General features: G+C 41.4%; 1 protein-coding gene across 1 annotated transcript; it reads left to right on the top strand.

Annotated features, from left to right (window-relative positions):
* Positions 1–16,569: 16,569 nt before the first annotated feature.
* Positions 16,570–18,135, top strand: LOC128045746 (glutamyl-tRNA(Gln) amidotransferase subunit A, mitochondrial-like). Its single transcript, XM_052638204.1, has one exon. It carries the CDS (start codon positions 16,570–16,572, stop codon positions 18,133–18,135), a length of 1,566 nt encoding a protein of 521 aa, XP_052494164.1.
* The last annotated feature ends 3,075 nt before the right edge of the window (positions 18,136–21,210 follow it).

Here is a 21,210-nt window from a genome sequence, read left to right as displayed (position 1 = left end):
CATCAATAATGGAATACTACTAAAATTTTCATACCTGCGGCTCTTTCCTGCTACTTAAACAATGCAGATTTGCCACCTCGGTGTGAAATATAAATTTACATAAGCTCAGTTTTATACAGTATGCATAGAGCAAGTTGTCAATATGACATAAGTTCATGTGGTTACTGGTCATGACAGTAATGGGTGGGAATGGGTAAGGTTCAAAGGAGACCCATACAACTTCTAAGTTTTTCATAGTTCAGCTCAACTCACTATGTGAATTTTCCCAACCCAGGAACAAGAGGTTTATCAGAGATGATCTCATTTAAGCTAGGTGACCAGTCTCAGAAGACTCTCAACATTTCTGTTACTTAAACCTGTTAAACTGCATTTGTATTGAACATCTCTCACACATGTCGGGAGATAATTTTCTATTTTCTATTCACTTTTCTGCACATCCTGTGATAGAATCACTGATAGCTATTGCTGTAGAGTTTTTAAGGATATCTATCCCTGGTGGCAGATGGTCAACAATTCACCTACAATGCAGGATACCCGAGTTCGATCCCTGGGTAGGGAAGATCAACTGGAGAAGAGAATGGCTACCCACTCCAGTATTCTTGCCTGGAGAATCCCATGGACAGAGGAGCCTGGTGGGCTACAGTCCGTGAGGTCACCAAGAATCAGACATGACTGAGCAACTAACACTTTCACTTCACAAAGCAAAGCTTGGGAGAAGTGAAATACTATTTCTCTCTGGAGAAGAGGGCAGATTTATTTGTTGACCAGTTAAATAAAGATCATGTCTTTCACCGGAGAAAAGTTTAAGCAGGTTTGCTTGTGACCACTCTGGCATGTGCAACCTGCAAGGGAAGAGGGAGAACAGAAAACTATTGGGAACAGAAAACAGTGGATAAATACTTGCAGCTTCTCTTAAATCTGGGTGAAAATTTCCATAGCACATTTCACAAACCCACAAATTCTGCAAGATTATACACAGGGGTGGCCAGACCCTTAACACATCCTTGTCTTGGCCTCTCCTCCTTCCTATCTTTTCTGCCTGTTCCCTGGAATCACACAGTTTAATAAATGTTACTGGCCTTAAGGGGAACCCACACAAAGACACCGTCTTATATGTCTAGGTTTTAGCGATTGTTATTTTCCCATAAATTAAATGTCTGGAGTATTTGAAGAGTTATTATTATCAGTGCTGGGACTAAGCTGCTTAATGCAAAAATCCTGGGTGCTAACAGAATCCAGGGCTTTTCAAGTGCCTTAAGAGGAGCGGTTAGTTCTTCTCTTAATTTTGTCATAGGACTTCCTAATTCATATGTTAAAAGAGAAAATGTAAACTGATGACCACAAAAAAGCATGGAAGAGAGAAGTGGGCATATTCCATGAATGTATTACTTTCTATAACTGCCTACTCAAGATTAACTTTAAAAAAATAAGAAAAAAGACAGGAAAATTTGAGGTGCTGACTGTTAAACCGATTTTATAATAAAGTGTTCACTTTGTTCAAGCAAAGTGTAAAGTTACAGGAACTTATCCTTCATTTTTAATATTCATGATGACTATCCATGGGTAAACTGCAGTGGAAATGTGGTGGAAAGAATGCATTGGCCAGGGGTCTTGCTACAAGGAACTATCCTGTAAAGTTAACTTGCTTTGACAAGTTCCAGATGTGCTTCATCTGACCAGAATTATTGAGATCCCGGAGCTGAGCACAGATTAAGGAGATGTGATTTCTTACAATATAGAAGATGAGTGTTTATATAATCAATTGTCTGTCTTATAGGATCTAAAACAGAATTTTTAAAATGTTATCATTTTTGGTAAGAATGCTATTATGCTTTATGTGTGTGTCACATGAAAGGAGGCACTGAGCATTTTCACTTCTGGGTCTCTTTTTTCCTTTCTCCATTATATTTTGGTTGCCACTCTCAGCCACTTTCTTAGCTACTTGATGGCTTGAGGAGATGGTGGCTATACCTTCTTAAAGTTGATAGCTCACTCCATCCAAGGATGGCTAGTAGATAAGGGATCCTCTTTAGATCCTTCCAACATATTCTGAGATTACAGTTACCCTTTTTTGAGGAAGTTTCAGGTTTCTAAAGAGGTGCTATGAAAATTCTCCCCCAAAAATTTATGGTGTAACTTCTGCTGCTGCTGCAAAGTCGTTTGTCGTGTCTAACTCTTTGTGACCCTACGGATTTTAGCCCACCAGGCTCCTCTGTCCATGGGATTCTCCAGGCAGGAATACTGGAGTGAGTTGCCATGCCCTCATCCAGGGGATCTTCCCAACCCAGGGTTCGAACCCACATCTCTTACATTGGCAGGTAGGTTCTTTACCACTAGTGCCACCTGGGAAGCTGAGCATAGCTTATAATTTGCTGCAAATTTTAAGACACATGCTACTCTCTGTTTTTCACATGGATAGAGAGAAAGAATGTATTAGAACATTAGTAACAACATAGGTGTGACTTAAACTGTTAAGAAAGATTAGAATCGTTGCTATTGAGAATGCTGAAATAATTTTATGGCTTTACCACAACCCATTACCAGCTATACAAGTCAGGAAGGAAAGGTTCAGTGGATCTTTGCCTTCACTTCAAAGAGGCACTGAGTATTTGCTAGCTACTCTCTCCTCATATCAGAATTAAATACCAAAGTCTTTGTCCATCCAGAGTCACACTGTTAGCAAAGACTTCCAGATATAGATTTATGCAATATTTCTTCCACTCTGCCTTCTCTATTTTTTTTTTTAACATGGAGAGGGTGATTGGGGACACTCTTATCAAGGAAAAGAAACTACAATTAGAAAGTACTAATCCCAATTCTTAACTGTTTTAATCAATAGATACTAGAGTGTCTTTCCTTTTTCCATATTAAATAGTTGACTTACTGTATGGTAAAAATTTCCTCTGCATGCTTTAGTGGCATTTGTTTCATTTGTAAGTTCATGCCAAAATGCAAGCTTCTTTTGTGATGCTCCAGAAGTTGACATCATTTTCCATAAAGAGCCAGATAGTAAATATTTTAGACTTTGTGGGCCACACATCTTTGTGGCAAATATTCAACCCTGCCACTGTAGAGCAAAAACAGCCACAGACATTACATAAACAAATGAGCATGGCCATGCCCTAAAGAACTTCATGGTGTTGAAGTTTGGTTTTTGTATAATTTTCCTATGTCACAAAATAGTATTCTTAAAAAAATTTTTTTAATAATTTTCAAGTGTGAAATTCATTTTAGCTTGCTGTGTGTACAAAAAACAGGCAGCAAGCTAGATTTGGCCCAAGATCATTGATGTTCCAATATAACTTATGAGAGTTACAGTTTATCATTGTGCTTAAAGTTTCAGAGTGAATTGTGCCTGTGCTTCCATTTAAATAGTATTTTAGCCCTTGCGGGGAGCGGCAGGAATTTACAACCTTACTGTAAAATTCTCCAAGCCAGGCTTCAACAGTACATGAACTGTGAATTTCCAGATGTTCAAGCTGGTTTTAGAAAAAGCAGAGGAACCAGAGATCAAATTGCCAACATCCGCTGGATCACCAAAAAAGCAAGAGACTTCTGGAAAAACGTCTACTTCTGCTTTATTGACTATGCCAAAGCCTTTGACTGTGTGGATCACAGTAAACTGTGGAAAAATCTTAAAGAGATGGGAATACCAGACCACCTTACCTGCCTCCTGAGAAATCTGTATGCTGGTCAAGAAGCAACAGTTAGAATGGACATGGAACAACAGACTGGTTCCAAATTGGGAAAGGAGTATGTCGAGGCTGTATATTGTCACCCTGCTTATTTAACTTATATGCAGAGTATATCATGAGAAATCCTGGACTGGATGAAGCACCAGCTGGAATCAAGATTGCTGGGAGATATATCAATAACCTCAGATATGCAGATGACACCACCGTTATGGGCAGAAAGCAAAGAAGAACTAAACAGCCTCTTGATGAAAGTGGAAAAGGAGAGTGAAAAAATTGGCTTAAAACTCAACATTCAGAAAACTAAGATCATGGCATCTGGTCCCATCACTTCATGGCAAATAGATGGGGAAACAATGGAAACAGTGACAGACTATTTTTTTGGGTTCCAGAATCACTGCATATGGTGATCGCAGCCATGAAATTGAAAGACATTTGCTCTTTGGAAGAAAAGCTATGGTCAACCTAGGCAGCATATTAAGAAGCAGAGACATTACTTTGCCAACAAAGGTCTGTCTAGTCAAGGCTATGGTTTTTCCAGTAGACATGTATGGATGTGAGAGTTGGACCATAAAGAAAGCTGAGTGCCGAAGAATTGATGCTTTTGAACTGTGGTGTTGGAGAAGACTCTTGAAAGTCCCTGAGACTGCAAGGAGATCCAACTAGTCCATTCTAAAGGAAATCAGTCCTGAATATTCTTTGGATGGACTGATGCTGAAGCTGAAACTCCAATATTTTGGCCACCTGATGCAAAGAGTTGACTCATGTGAAAAGACCCTGATGTTGGGAAAGATTGAAGGCAGGAGGAGAAGGGGATAATGGAGGATAAGATGGTTGGATGGCATCACCAATTCTAAGGACAGGAGTTTGAGTAGACCCTGGGAGTTGGTGATGGACAGGGAGGCCTGGTGTGGTATGATTCATGGGGTCGCAAAAGTCAGACCCGACTGAGTGACTGAACTGAACTGAACTGATAAAAGATGTACTCACTTTAGATTTATGGTTTAGAAAGATTACGTCAGTAATAATGTGGAAGAGGGAAGCACAATATTAGATGCAGGGAGAGTTTGGGAAAATAAGAGGAAGAAGGATAGAGTAGTCATTTGAAATAGCTCTGGAGACAAACTCCAGGAGTTGGTGATGGACAGGGAAGCCTGGCGTGCTGCAGTCCGTGGGGTCACAAAGAGTCAGACATAACTGAGCAACTGAACTGAACTGAAGCACTATTGATGGGATTGTAAAATGGTATGTGCATGCTCAATTGCTTCAGTCACATCAGACCCTTTGCAATCCTATAGACTGTAGCCTGCCAGGCTCTTTGGTCCATGGGATTCGCCAGGCAAGAATACTGGTGTGGGCTACCATGCCCTCCTCCAGGGGATCATCCTGCCCGAGGGATTGAACCTGAGTCAGCTGCTGTGGAAAACTGTATGAAAAACTCAAATAATTAAAAATAGAATTGCCATATGAGCCAGCAATATCTCTTCTGGGTAAATATCCCAAGGAAATGAAAAGTTCTTGAAAACATATTTGTACACCCAAGTTTACAGCCGCATTATTCACAATAGCTAAAATGTGGGGAAAAACTTCAACTGATTGATTAATAGATAGCTAAAATTTGGGGTATGCATACAATGGAATATTATTCATCCACAAAAGGAAGGAAATTCTGACATATTCTACAACATGGATGAACGTTAAGGATATTAGGCTTAGTGAAATATCAGGCACAAAAAGACTGATGCTGTATGATTCCTCTTCCATATGGTACCTGGAGTAGTCACATTCATAGAGACAGAAAGTAGAATGATGGTTTCCAGGGGTTAAGAGAAACAAGGAGTGGGAAGTTACTATTTGGTGGTTATAGAGTTTCCATTTTGCAAGATAAAAAAAGAGTTCTGAAAACGGTGGTGGTGATGCTGCACAATGATATGGACTTAATGCCGCTGGATTTGTTTTTTGTTGTTGTTTTAGTTGCTAAGCCGTGTCAGACTCTTTTGTGACCCCACAGGCTACAGCCCTCCAGGCTCCTCTGTCCATGGGATTTCCCGGGCAAAAATTGCATGCTAAAAAATGGTTAAAATGGTTAAGGTTATGTGTATTTTACCACAATAAAATTTTTTGTTTTAAATATAGTTGAGGTCTAACATAAACCAAGACCTTTGTAATCAAAGAGTCCTAGATTCAAATTCCAGCTCTGCTATTTACTAACTGGTTGTTGTCAGCAATTTACTTAGTCTTTTCTAAAGCTCATTTTCCTAGGCCATAAAACAGTTTCAGGAATTAAAGAATTAATTGAGTCACTGACTGAGTCACTAGGCACTAAGTCAGGCCCTGTAGTAAGACCTGTATATGTGCTGATCTAGCAGCCTGATCTAGCACCTATATACAGGGAGTATCTGTTCAGCTTGTTCATATTCTCCCACCACGAACTCCAGAGCAGCATATTCTCTTGTTTAAGGTGTTTTCTCACAGGAGAGATGTGTCTGGAGGCAAGTGCCTTGTAAGTGACCTTTCCTGGACTGTTACTTTGACTACTACTAATGCTCATCTTCAGGGAAAAGCAAAAAGAAAGAAAGAAAAAAAAAAAAGACAGAATCAAGTTTCAGTCGGACACCCAGACAAGAAGAACATACTTAGGAAGTTCCTCCATGCCCAGGGTTCAGGCTGTCCCCTCTCCAACTGCTTCTCCCCACAGAGCTCCACTGCTCATTAACCACTTCCCTCCAAAATGGCTACACAAGAAGAAGGGATGTCTTCTTCACTGGCTAGTCTGTTCTTACATCCACACACTAAAATCACTGACCTAGTTATTACTGCTGCAGCTCTTTTCTCCTGTGAAGGAGACCACATTTGGCAACACTAGAAATAACATTTTTGTGGTCACATCAGCAGTGATGAGAGCAGGGCTGTTACTTTTGCTATCTTGTAAACTTTTCGTTTATAAACAAACTAGCTGTGTATCTCCTTTCAACATCTTTCAAAGAGGAATAAGCACAAACAAAATAGAAGGGCCTTGAGTGCAGCATAAAGCATCAAGTAGGAATAAATTCATTTTGAAACGTTTCCATAAAAAGACCCTTTTAGATCGCCGATTGCAAGTTTTCACTCTCTCTCACTCATTCTCTAAACATTTACTGACAAGGTCACATTGCTTATAGCCTTTTCCTCCTTTAGTTTATCTTCTACTCTCTCTCCTAAGTGATCTTATATAACTCGTTTATTTCTCTCCCCACCCCTGTCCATTTTCTTTACTAGCTCTCTATTGCCCTCATGAATGAAAAGAAGAAGTTGTGAAATGAAAAGAAAAGCTGTGAAAAGAAGAGAAGGGAAAAGCAAAGGAGAAAAGGAAAGATATAAGCATCTGAATGCAGAGTTCCAAAGAATACCAAGAAGAGATAAGAAAGCCTTCCTCAGCGATCAATGCAAATAGAGGAAAACAACAGAACAGGAAAGACTAGAGATCTCTTCAAGAAAATTGAAGATACCAAGGGAACATTTCATGCAAAGATGAGCACAGTAAAGGACAGAAATGGTATGGACCTAACAGAAGCAGAAGATACTAAGAAGAGATGGCAAGAATACACAGAAGAACTGTACAAAAAAGATCTTCATGACCAAGATAATCATGATGGTGTGATCACTCACCTAGAGCCAGACATCCTGAAATATGAAGTCAAGTGGGCCTTAGAAAGCATCTCTACGAACAAAGCTAGTGGAGGTGATGGAATTCCAGTTGAGCTATTTCAAATCCTGAAAGGTGATGCTGTGAAAGTGCTGCACTCAATATGCCAGCAAATTTGGAAAACTCAGCAGTGGCCACAGGACTGGAAAAGGTCAGTTTTCCTTCCAATTCCAAAGAAAGGCAATGCAAAAGAATGCTCAAACTACCACACAATTGCACTCATCTCACATACTAGTAAAGTAATGCTCAAAATTCTCCAAGCCAGGCTTCAGCAATACATGAACCGTGAACTTGCAGATGTTCAAGCTGGTTTTAGAAAAGGCAGAGGAACCAGAGATCAAATTGCCAACATCTGCTGGATCATGGAAAAAGTAAGAGAGTTCCAGAAAAACATCTGTTTCTGCTTTATTGACTATGCCAAAGCCTTTGACTGTGTGGATCATGATAAACTGTGGAAAATTCTGAGAGAGATGGGAATACCAGACCGCCTGACCTGCCTCTTGAGAAACTTATATGCAGGTCAGGAAGCAACAGTTAGAACTGGACATGGAACAACAGACTGGTCCCAAATAGGAAAAAGAATACCTCAAGGCTGTATATTGTTACCCTGCTTGTTTAACTTCTATGCAGAGTACATCATGAGAAACACTGGGCTGGAAGAAACACAAGCCAGAATTAAGATCACCGGGAGAAATATCAATAACCTCAGATATGCAGATGACACCACCCTTATGGCAGAAAGTGAACAGGAACTAAAAAACTTCTTGATGAATGTGAAAGAGGAGAGTGAAAAAGTTGGCTTAAAGCTCAACATTCAGAAAACTAAGATCATGGCATCTGGTCCCATCACTTCATGGGAAATAGGTGGGGAAACAGTGGAAACAGTGTTAGACTTTATTTTTGGGGGCTCCAAAATCACTGCAGATGGTGACTGCAGCCATGAAATTGAAAGGCGTTTGCTCCTTGGAAGAAAAGTTATGACCAACCTAGGCAGCATATTGAAAAGCAGAGACATAACTTTGCCAACAAAGGTCCGTCTAGCTAAGGCTATGGTTTTTCCAGTGGTCATGTATGGATATGAGAGTTGGACTGTGAAGAAGGCTGAGCGCCGAAGAATTGATGCTTTTGAACTGTGGTGTTGGAGAAGACTCTTGAAAGTCCCTTGGATGGCAAGGAGATCCAACCAGTTCATTCTAAAGGAGATCAGCCCTGGGATTTCTTTGGAAGGAATGATGCTAAAGCTGAAACTCCAGTACTCTGGCCACCTCATGCAAAGAGTTGACTCATTGGAAAAGACTGATGCTGGGAGGGATTGAGGGCAGGAGGATAAGGGGACAACAGAGGATGAGATGGCTGGATGGCATCACCGCCTCGATGGACGTGAGTCTGAGTGAACTCCGGGAGTTGGTGATGGACAGGGAGGCCTGGTGTGCTGTGATTCATGGGGTCGCAAAGAGTCGGACATGACTGAGCGACTGAACTGAACTGAACTGATTGCCCTCATATTGAGAACAGCACACAAGAAACCTCATGATGAGGTTCCTGTTTACTCTTTAGCTTTTCTCCTACCAATCTTTCTCTATTCATGCTGACATAATACCAAACAACTTACAGTTTCCTGATCAGTCCTCTTAGCCTAAGAGAATGCCTCTTCTTTCCCCCGTCACTTGGGAAATTCTATCGAATTTTCAAAACCCAGCTTGAACTTCAATTCCCCCTGGAAAAAATTTTCTGATTCAGAATTAATAACTCCTTCCTCTGTGTACTTATTCCATTCTATTCATTCATTTATTTGACAAATTCAATAACATTTGACAAATATTTACTGCCCTACTTAATACATACCAAGTACTGTCTAGGGAATTTCATCACCATTGTCGTCATCCTGGCTAATACTAACACACTATGCCAGGCACTGTTCTATATAATACATTTATTAGTTCACTGACCTGAGCAACAACTCTTTGAAGTATTAATAGATACTCTTACTATTGTCATTGTGTAAACGAAGCAACTGAATCCCAGAAAAGTTAAGTAACTTGCCCATGCTCACTCTGTCAGCCCAGTGTGAGAGAGCATGTTCAAGACAAGCCTTGTCCATATCATAACAGAGACAACAAGTCTAATGAGGAAGACTGACATTAGCAAGCAATTATAACACAGTGTGATACAAGAATGAATACAAGATGCTATGGATGCATGCGTGTGAGGCTAACCTATTTAATCTGTATATAACGATTTTGCAAGGTAGTTATTTTTCTCTCCCAAATTGCTAAATAGCTTCAGTTCATTCATGGACCTTTGTGTATTTCAAAATTTCCTTTCTGCTCTACGGCAGTTTCAGAGTCAACTCATGGACAGCTCTTTGACTTTTAAATAATTTATGATTTTATTTATTTATTTTTGGCTGCATCATGTGGCTTGCAGGATCTTAGTTCCTCGACCAGGGACTGACCCTTAGCTCTTGGCAGTGAAATCGTGGAATCCTAACCACTGAACTGCCAAGGAATTCCCTATAATTTTATTTTTGAAATAAACATTTTTTCCCCATGAAACTCTAAATGTCTTGTTGTATGTGTATTTTACAATGAATATCTAGGATTTTATTTTACAGCATGTAGGCTTATTTCATTTACCTTAGTCTATTCGGGCTGCTATTAAAAAAAACCATAGATTATGTGGCTTAAACAACATTTATTTCTCACAGTTCTGGAGGCTTAGAAAGTCCAAGATTGAGATTCAGACAGATTGAATGTCTGGTGAGAACACGCTTCCTAGTTCACAGATAGGAACTACAGTATCTATGTCTATGACCATTGCTCCGTGCCCCACCCGCAAAAGAGGTGAGGCAGCTCTCTGAGGCTTCCTATGTAAGAGCCCTAATCCCACTCATGATGCCCTGTCCTCATTGCCTAATCACTTTCCAAAGGCCCCCATCTCCCAATATCACCAATTTGGGGGATTATGTTTCAGTATCAACATGTGAAGGGGAGAGAGGCATAAACACTCAGTCCATAACAACTACCCTAAGAGACAATTTTTATTCATATTCAAAAGCTATATACAGTCGACCTTTGAAGAACACAGGGTTAGGGGTGCTGACCCTTTGTGCAATCCAAAATTCTTTACAGTAGCCCCTCTGTACCCACAGTTCCTACATAATCAACGGTTCTACATCTAAGCACGGCACACAGTACATCTGAGGATTAAGACAACTTCAGATCCCATAGTACTGTGCATGTGTAATCACTCAGTCTTGTCTGACTCTTTTCGACCCCGTGGACTGTAGTCCGCCAGGCTCCTCTGTCCATGGGGATTCTCCAGGCAAGAATACTGGTGTGGGTTGCCATGCCCTCCTCCAGGGGATCTTCCCAAACAGAGATCAAACCCAAGTCTCCCGCACTGCAGACGGATTCTTTACCAGCTGAGCTAAATAATCCTGATATAAGTGAACTCACACAATTCAAACCTGTGTTGTTAGAAGGTTAATTGTAACTGTTTTATCAGCCTCCTACAATTTATCTTTGAGGAGTCTCTAGGAGGGTGCCTCAACTTCTCAGCTTAATAGTGGACACAAGAAAATAAGTGGGGAGAGGATAAAACTTCCCATAACTTTTCCTTTTTATACACTAAACATGTCTTTCTTTCTTTTTTCCTCTTCTTTTTTTCCATTAGTAGGTACCTCCATACAGAGATATGATGAACAGAATTATTTGAAAGTTGTTCTGGGAACTTATTCTGCATCAACTGTACAACTATTCAGGGCTCTTCACTCTTCCCAGAGTGAGAGACTACTCAACTCATATTAAATTCTAGTTAAGTGGTGGGCGCCTGGTTTTCCCCCGTGCTAGTTGTCTATAATCATTTGGAACTTAACCACATATTGCCTGGTGTCCAAGAAGTTTGAACCCCACTAATGAGATTATTCACCCTTGCTGCACATTGAAGTCAAATGGGGAGTTTTAAAAGAATCTGATGCTCAGACCCTACTCCCAGAAATACTGAGGTAAATGGTCTGGGCTTCCAGATTTTTAATGGTTTCTTAGGTGATTCTAATGTGCAGGTAAGTTTGACAACCTGTTCTGTAGAACCGTGATTGTGAGGCCTCAAACATTACACGAATCACCCAGGATCCCTACAGTCCACTGTAGGTTCTGATTCAGGAGGTATGGGGTGGGGCTGAGATTCTGCATTTCTTTCTTGCACCTGTGTGCTGAAACGGAGCCCCGAGGCAGAGATACTATTTATTGCCTGGGGAGAAATTCAGTTCAGTTCAGTGGCTCAATCATGTCTGACTCTTTGCGACCCCATGGACTGCAGCACGCCAGGTCTCCCTGTCCATTACCAACTCCTGGAGTTTGCTCAGACTCATGTCCATTGTGTTGGTAATGTCATCCAACCATCTCATCCTCTGTTGTCCCCTTCTCCTCCTGCCTTCAATCTTTCCCAGCATCAAGGTCTTTTCCAATGAGTCAGTTCTTCGCATCAGGTGGCCAAAGTATTGGAGTTTCAGCTTCAGCATCAGTCTTTCTAATGATTATTCAGGACTGATTTCCTTTAGGATGGATGGTTGGATCTCCTTGCAGTCCCAGGGACTCTCAAGAGTCTTCTCCAACACCACAGTTCAAAAGCATCAATTCTTTGGCACTCAGCTTTCTTTATGGTCCAACTCTCACATCCATACATGACTACTGGAAAAACCATAGCTTTGTCTAGACAGACCTTTGTTGACAAAGTAATGTCTCTACTTAATATGCTGTCTAGATTGGCCATAGCTTTTCTTTCAAAGAGCAAGCGTCTTTCAATTTCATGGCTGCAGTCACCATCTGCAGTGACTTTGGAGCCCCCCAAACTGGTCAGTCACTGTTTCCTTTGTTTCCCCATCTATTTGCCATGAAGTGATGGGACCAGATGCCATGATCTTAGTTTTCTGAATGTTGAGTTTTAAGCTAACTTTTTCACTCTCCTCTTTCACTTTCATCAAGAGGCTCTTTTGTTCTTCTTTGCTTTCTGCCGTAAGGGTGGTGTCATCTGCATATCTGAGGTTATTGATATTTCTCCCAGCAATCTTGATTCCAGCTGTTGCTTCCTCCAGCCCAGCGTTTCTCATGATGTACTCTGCATAGAAGTTAAATAAGCAGGGTGACAATATACAGCCTGGACATAGTCCTTTCCCAATTTGGAACTAGTCTGTTGTTCCATGTCCATTCTAACTGTTGCTTCTTGACCTGCATACAGATTTCTCAGGAGGCAGGTAAGGTGGTCTGGTATTCCCATCTCTTTCAGAATTTTCCACAGTTTGCTGTGATCCACACAGTCAAAGGCTTTGGCATAGTCAATAAAGCAGAAGTAGATTTTTTTTTTCTGGAACTCTCTTGTTTGTTCGATGATCCAATGGATGTTGGCAATTTGATCTCTGGTTCCTCTGCCTTTTCTACATCCAGCTTGACATCTGGAAATTCATAGTTCACATACTATTGAAGCCCTGCTTGGAGAATTTTGAATGTTACTTTGCTAGCATGTGAGATGAGTGCAGTTTTGCGGTAGTTTGAGCATTCTTTGGCATTGCCTTTCTTTGGGATTGGAATGGAAACAACTTTTCCAGTCCTGTGGCCACTGCTGAGTTTTACAAATTTGCTGACATACTGACTGCAGCACTTTCACAGCCTCATCTTTTAGGGTTTGAAAGAGCGCAACTGTAATTCCATCACCTCCACTAGCTTTGTTCATAGTGATGCTTCCTAAGGCCCACTTGACTTCACATTCCAGGATGTCTGACTGTAGGTGAGTGACCACATCATCGTCATTATCTGGGTCATGAAGATCTTTTTTGTACAGTTCTTCTGTGTATTCTTGCCACCTCTTCTTGATATCTTCTGCTTCTGTTAGGTCCATACCAGTTCTTTTCTTTATCAGGCCAATCCTTACATGAAATGTTCCCTTGGTATCTCTGATTTTCTTGAAGAGATCTCTAGTCTTTCCCATTTTATTGTTTTCCTCTATTTCTTTGCATTGATCACTGAGGAAGGCTGTCTTATCTCTCCTTGCTATTCTTTGGAACTCTGCATTCAGATGGGTATATCTTTCCTTTTCTCCTTTGCCTTTACCTTCTCTTCTTTTCACAGCTATTTGTAAGGGCTCCTCAGACAGCCATTTTGCCTTTTTGCATTTCTTTTTCTTGGGGATGGTCTTGATCCATGTCTCCTGTACAATGCCATGAACCTCCATCCATAGTTCTTCAGGCACTCTGTCTATCAGATCTAATCCCTTGAATCTATTTGTCACTTCCACTGTATAATCGTAGGGATTTGATTTAGGTCATCCCTGAATGATCTAGTGGTTTTCCCTACTTTCTTCAATTTAAGTCTGAATTTCGAAATAAGGAGTTCACGATCTGAGCCACAGTTGGCTCCCGGTTTTGATTTTGCTGACTGCATAGACCTTCTCTATCTGTGGCTGCAAAGAATATAATCAATCTGAATTTGGTATTGACCATCTGGTGATGTCCATGGGTAGAGTTTTCTCTTGTGTTGTTGGAAGAAGGTGTTTGCTGTGACCAGTGCATTCTCTTGGCAAAACTCTACTAGCCTTTATCCTGCTTCATTCTGTACTCCAAGGCCAAATTTGCCTGTTACTCCAGGTATTTCGTGACTTCCTACTTTTGCATTACAGTCCCCTATAATGGAAAGGACTTTGGGTGTTAGTTCTAAAAGGTCTTGTAGGTCTTCATAGAACCATTCAACTTCAGCTTCTTCAGTATTACTAGTCAGGGCATGGACTTGGATTACTGTGATATTGAATAGTTTGCCTTGGAAATGAACAGAGATCATTCTGTCGTTTGGATAAGAGGCTTATGGTGCTTTCTAATGGGAGAGACTGACTGAGGTGAAACTGGATCTTGTTCTGATGGGCAGGCTCAGTAAATCTTTCAAGCCAATTTTCTGTTGATAGGTGGGGCTGTGTTCCCTCCCTGGGGCCAAACTATGGTGGAGGTAATGAGATTGGGGGAGAAATTGGATTAGACAAAATAACCGAGCCTGAGCATGGGTTTAGAATCTTTTAACACCAAAACATAACTTTTCCTCCAGAAAATTTAATTACCTTCTTGAATGCTCTTATGTCTGAAATCCAAGTTTTCACCATTCCACACACCACATACCATCTCTGTCCTTCTAACTCAACCCTATACCTCCATTATACCAACCCTTACACTACAGAGAGAGTTCCAGTTCTTTGTTCCCAGTACTTCTCATCTATCTATTGACTGATTGGCCCATTCAGTCTATTTATCACAATCTAATATCTTCCTAAAACCTTTCCCTTTCACCTCCCAAAGACTTTGTTGTGCAGCATTACAATCATTTCCTCATAAACACCTTGCTCCTTTCTGTGTGATACTCATCCTTACTTAAGTCCAACTATACCTTTCCACATTTGCATTCTCTTGACTGAAGTTTACTTGAGAAAGTGAAAGTGAAGTCGCTCAGTCGCGTCTGACTCTTTGCGACCCCATGGGCTGTAGCCTACCAGGCTCCTCTGTCCATGGGATTTTCCAGGCAATAGTCCTGGAGTGGATTGCCATTTCCTTCTCCAGGGGATCTTCCCAACCCAGGGATTGAACCTGGGTCTCCCACATTGTAGACAGATGCTTTACCATCTGAGCCACCAGGAAAGTCTTACTTGAGAAAATAAACATAATGCTATGCTGTAGTAAAGTAATGCTCAAAATTCTCCAAACCAGGCTTCAACACTACATGAACCATGAACTTTTAGATATTCAAGCTGGTTTTAGAAAAGGCAGAGGAATCAGAGATCAAATTCCCAACATCCGCTGGATCATCAAAAAAGCTAGAAAGTTCCAGAAAAACATCTATTTCTGCTTTATTGACTATGCCAAAGCCTTTGACTGTGTGGATCATAATAAACTGTGGAAAATTCTCAAAGAGATGGGAATACCAGACCACCTGACCTGTCTCTTGAGAACAGGTCAGGAAGCAACAGGTCAGGAAGCAACAGTTAGAACTGGACATGGAACAACAGACTGGTTTCAAATAGGAAAAGGAGTACATCAAGGCTGTATATTGTCACCCTGCTTATTTAATTACTATGCAGAGTACATCATGAGAAACGCTGGGCTGGAGGAAGCACCAGCTGGAATCAAGATTGCTGGGAGATATAGCAATAACCTCAGATATGCAGATGACACCACCCTTACGGCAGAAAGCAAAGAAGAACAAAAGAGCCTCTTGATGAAAGTGAGAAAGGAGAGTGAAAAAGTTGGCTTAAAGCTCAACATTCAGAAAACTAAGATCATGGCATCTGGTCCCATCACTTCATGGCAAATAGATGGGGAAACAGTGGCTGACTTTATTTTTCTGGGCTCCAAAATCACTGCAGATGGTGATTACAGCCATGAAATTAAAAGACGCTTACTCCTTGGAAGGAAAGTTATGACCAACCTAGAGAGCATATTCAAAAGCAGAGACATTACTTTATCAACAAAGGTCCGTCTAGTCAAGGCTATGGTTTTTCCAGTAGTCATGTATGGATGTGAGAGTTGGACTATAAAGAAAGCTGTGTGTCAAAGAATTGATGCTTTTGAACTGTGGTGTTGGAGAAGACTCTTGAGAGTCCCTGGACTGCAAGAGATCCAACCAGTCCATCCTAAAGATCAGTCCTGGGTGTTCATTGGAAGGACTGATGTTGAAGCTGAAACTCTAATATTTTGGCCACCTGATGCAAAGAGCTGATTCATTTGAAAAGACCCTGATGTTGGGAAAGATTGAGGGCAGGAGGAGAAGGGGACTACAGAGGGTGATATAGTTGCATGGCATTACCGACTCAATGGACATGGGTTTGGATGGACTCTGGGAGTTGGTGACAGGGAGGCCTGGCGTGCTGCAGTCCATGGGGTCGCAAAGAGTCGGACACGACTGAGTGACTGAACTGAACTGAACTATGCTGTCTGAACTTACTTTAAACTTATGACACAAATATAAAACCCTGCTGGCAGTATCATCATCTTTCCACAGTTCACCTTCTCACTCTCAGCAGATACCTCTGACTTTCTCACTCTTCTAACCTCTAATATCCCCTTCTTGATGAAGACCTCATCTCATATTTTATTAAGAAAATCGACGGTTTTCCTCCTCGTCACTTGGTCCCTGTGGTGGCAGACAGGGCACGAGGACCATGTTGGGCCGGACCCTCCGAAAAGTTTCTGTGGCACTGAAACAAGGCCAAGTCACACCAACTGAGCTCTGTCAAAGATGTCTCTTCCTTATCAAGACAACTAAGTTTCTAAATGCGTACATTACTGTATCAGAAGAAGTGGCCTTAAAGCAAGCTGAAGAATCAGAGAAAAGATATAAGGAAGGTCACTCACTGGGGGATTTAGATGGAATTCCTATGGCAGTAAAAGATAACTTTAGTACATCCGGCATTGAGACAACCTGTGCATCGAACATGCTGAAAGGTTATATACCACCTTATAATGCCATGGTAGTTCAGAAGTTGTTGGATCAGGGAGCTCTACTAATGGGAAAAACAAACTTAGATGAGTTTGCTATGGGATCTGGAAGCACAGATGGCATATTTGGACCAGTTAAAAACCCGTGGAGTTATTCAAAACAATATAGAGAAAAGAGGAAGCAGAACTCTCACAGTGAGAATGAGGATTCAAATTGGCTTATAACCGGAGGAAGCTCAGGAGGAAGTGTGGCGGCCGTGTTAGCATTCACGGGCTTTGCGGCTTTAGGATCAGATACAGGAGGATCAACCAGAAATCCAGCTGCCCACTGCGGGGTTGTTGGTTTAAAACCAAGCTATGGCCTAGTTTCTCGTCATGGTCTCATTCCCCTGGTGAATTCAATGGATGTGCCAGGAATATTAACCAGATGTGTGGATGATGCAGCCACTGTGTTGGGTATACTAGCTGGGCATGATCCCGAAGATTCTACCACAATTCAAGATCCTGTTAAACCATTTATACTTCCCAGTTTGACAGATGTGAGCAAACTATGTATAGGAATTCCAAAGGAATATCTTACACCAGAATTGTCAAGTGAAGTACAATCTCTTTGGTCCAAAGCTGCTAATCTCTTTGAGTCTGAGGGGGCCAAAGTAATTGAAATCTCCCTGCCCCATACCAGTTACTCAATTGTATTGTGTACATCAGAAGCGGCATCAAATATGGCAAGATTTGATGGGCTAGAATATGGTTACAGATGTGACAATGATGTGTCTACTGAAGCCATGTATGCTGCAACCAGGCGAGAAGGGTTCAATGATGTGGTGAGAGGGAGAATCCTCTCAGGAAACTTTTTCTTATTAAAAGAACATTATGAGAATTATTTTGTCAAAGCACAGAAAGTGAGACGGCTCATTGCTAATGATTTTGTAAATGTTTTTAACTCTGGAGTGGATGTGCTGCTAACTCCCACGACCTTGAGTGAGGCAGTGCCGTACACAGAATTCATCAAGGAAGACAACAGGACCCGCAGCGCCCAAGACATCTTTACACAGGCTGTAAATACGGCAGGATTGCCAGCTGTGAGTGTCCCTATGGCCCTCTCAAGCCAAGGGTTGCCAATAGGACTACAGTTTATTGGACGTGCATTTTGTGACCAGCAGCTTCTTACAGTTGCCAAATGGTTTGAAAAACAAGTCCAGTTTCCTGTTATTCAACTTCAAGAACTAATGGATGATTGCTCATCAGTCTTTGAAAATGAAAAGTTAGCTTCTGTTTCTCTAAAATAGTGATAACTATATTGTGCACATTATAATGACTTTTAAAGGTATTTATATTCTAGAGAAGTCAGGTGTTCTTGAAATTTGGCTTATTGTCGACATAGTCATTCCCTGGAGTCATTTTTTAAAATTCTTGTGATACAGTTAATTATAAATAATCTGTCAGCAAACAAAAAAAGAAAGAAAGAAAACTGACATAATCAGGTCAGAGCCATCTTACTCTCCCACCCAAACACAAACCGTTGTTTCTGAATTAAATCTTCTATCTTTCCCTTCTATTAAAAGGATGGGAATCTTGGTTCCTTTCAAAGGTCCATCCCCTCTCCTTATGGTTTGGGGCCATTCCTTCATCCTCCTCTATAATGACATTATCACTGTTAACAGATATGTTAACAGTCATTTTAGACTTGATTATTCACTCCTGTAGGTATTTTCTTTTTTTGAACATCAAATTTTTTTTAACTAGATCATTTCCACAAAAAATATAAACACTTACCAGCCAATACAACAACCAAAAACTTCCCTTGCTCTATTTGACCAACTATAGCTACCATCCTGTTTCTTTAATCTTCCCCTCCAAAAACAAAAACTAAACCAACCAACCAACCAACCAAAGAAACAAAACCTTAAGACTTGTCCCAGTTGTACATATTTTGCTCTTCATACACTTCAGTCTTTCTGTCTCACTATACCTCTGAAACTATTCTTGCTAGAGACTAATGATTGCCATGTTGCCAATTCATTGTCACCTCTGTGTCATCTGTGTCCTCACTACTTAACTTTTGGGAAGCATTTGCTATAGTTAACCACTCTTGTTCAATTGTAAAACTTTCTCCCCTTGATTACTATGACATCACCTTCTTACCTCACAGGTTATTCCTTCTCAGTCTCTTGCTGGTTCTTCTTCCTCCACTGCACAACTTTGAAATGTTGGAGATTCCCATAGCCCAGTTCTCTACCTACAATCTGCTTGGATAACTTCATCTAGTCCAAAAATTTTAAGTTTCATGTATAAACTCATAATTGACATATTTATGTCTCCAGCCTTGACTCCATTCCAGATCAATATATTCATTTGTTTACCTGACGTTATCACTTAGATATCTTAACAGGTGTCTTAGATTTATTATCAATGCCCTCCACCAAAAGACCACTAGGAACACAACTGTAATGAATGAGTTAGGTTTACTACTTGTTTCAATGAGAATGTACACCATGGAGAATCATATGACATCTCAGTAACAGGGTGTTAGAAATTTGAATTTGTGTGAACTGTGGTATTGGAGAAGACTCTTGAAAGTCCCTTGGATTGCAAGGAGATCCAACCAGTCCATCCTAAGGAGATCAGTCCTGAATATTCATTGGAAAGACTGATGCTGAAGCTGAAACTTTAATACTTTGGCCACCCAATGCAAAGAACTGACTCACTGGAAAAGACCCTGATGCTGGAAAGATTGAAGGCCGGAGGAGAAGAGGACAACAGAGCATGAGATGGCATCACCGACTCGATGGACATGAGTTTGAGAAAGCTCCAGGAGTTGGTGATGGACAGGGAAGCCTGGTATGCTTTAGTCCACGGGGTTGCAGGGAGTTGGACACGACTGAGCAACTGAACTGAACTGAAATATTGTGATTGAGGGAAGGGCTCAAGGAACAGGGACTTTGCTCTGGATTGGAAGCTGTAGGAAGGCAGAAGTAATTCTATAATTGTGTATTTTAGTTAGTACTATTGAGAGTGACTTGAGTATCAGCTACTGGAAAGAGACTACAATTATAATTAGCAAAGAAGCAGCAGTCACTCATATCAGCAAGGATAGGGAAATGTTTACTCCTTTTTGTGGCTTGGACAATGGTTATATTTAGTCTATATTCAGACATGATTACAAAGTGATCTTTTTCTTGCTCTTGATCCATCATTGTCAGAGTGGCCTTGTCTGACGTTAATGTTCTGCGAAATCCCCCCCTACCCCAACATACCAAGCTCATTCCTATCTCAGCACTTACTCTGTCCTTTTTGCCAAGTAATCTCTTTCCCATTTGGCGCCCATCATGGTGCCTCCTTCTTGGTGACTATCACTTCCTTCCACTTTATTTCCTTCTTTGGAGCCCTCGCCAACATCTAAAAGAATGTTGTTCATTTGTTTGTTTATTGCCACTGCCTCACTGGAATATGACTTCATTTAGGGATGGAGGTTTTTTTCCATCATATATTCACCTCTGTAAGCCCAACCTAAAGAAACCGGCCGCAAAGCCAAGGGCTCAAATTTATACTGACTGATTGACTGACTGTCACTAGGTTCATTTCCTCGAATACAGCCCTAAACAATTGGCAATTGCCTTTTTTTGTTTATTTTAACGGATAACTAAGGCACTCAACAAAAAGAAGTGAATCTGGGAGTCAAGAAAGTTGTCTTTTTTTCCAGAGTGCCCAACGTCTCTGTAGTCAGGATGTGTTAGGACTACAGTACCCGAGACTTTTTAATTATCCCCTTTCCTGAAAATCTATTAAAGCCCTAACCTTAAGTTTCATTATATTCTTTATTAAAGGACTTTACATCTGTAACAGTTCCTTCAGACAGCCAGAGCCTTAGGGAAGAAACCCAACCCCCTTGCGCAATCTCCCAGAAGCAGAGGCCACAGCGCCGAGGGCTTCACAGTGCGCATGTGCAACTGGAAGCGGCGAGGCGGGAAGTGTTGCGCAGGCGTGTTTGGCAGACTTGGAGGCGGCGACCCAAGCATCTGGGAAGCCCCAGAAGGCGTATTCCTTTAAACCGTGAGTTTCCGACGGTTTGGTCCATGGCGCGGGATTGTGAGGGATTAGGAACGAATTCCAGATTGTGATTTCCCTCTCGTCGCAGCTCAGTTACTCCCCCAGACCCTTGCGGATCCCACTGACCCGCGGCGGGAATGTCCTGCGCCTGCGCACTAAGCATCCAGTTCGGTCTCGGGTCTGAGGGACTAGGTCTTTCCCCGCGGAGCTCGCGGGCCGGGCTCCGGGAGGGATCCCATTTATGTCCCCCTTCTCTGCCTCCCGGCGCTCCCAAGACGTGACGTTATCATTTCTCCACCACGTTGCACGGGGCC

This window comes from Budorcas taxicolor, chromosome 3, assembly GCF_023091745.1.
Source record: "Budorcas taxicolor isolate Tak-1 chromosome 3, Takin1.1, whole genome shotgun sequence".
NCBI classification, from domain to species: domain Eukaryota; kingdom Metazoa; phylum Chordata; class Mammalia; order Artiodactyla; family Bovidae; genus Budorcas; species Budorcas taxicolor.
Note: the sequence above shows the minus strand (reverse complement) of the source record. Positions and strands in the feature narration are given on the sequence as shown.

What these genes read in the sequence shown, in the direction of transcription:
- LOC128045746 (XM_052638204.1), top strand. Translation starts at nt 16,570, where the DNA reads ATGTTGGGCCGGACCCTCCGAAAAGTTTCTGTGGCACTGAAACAAGGC.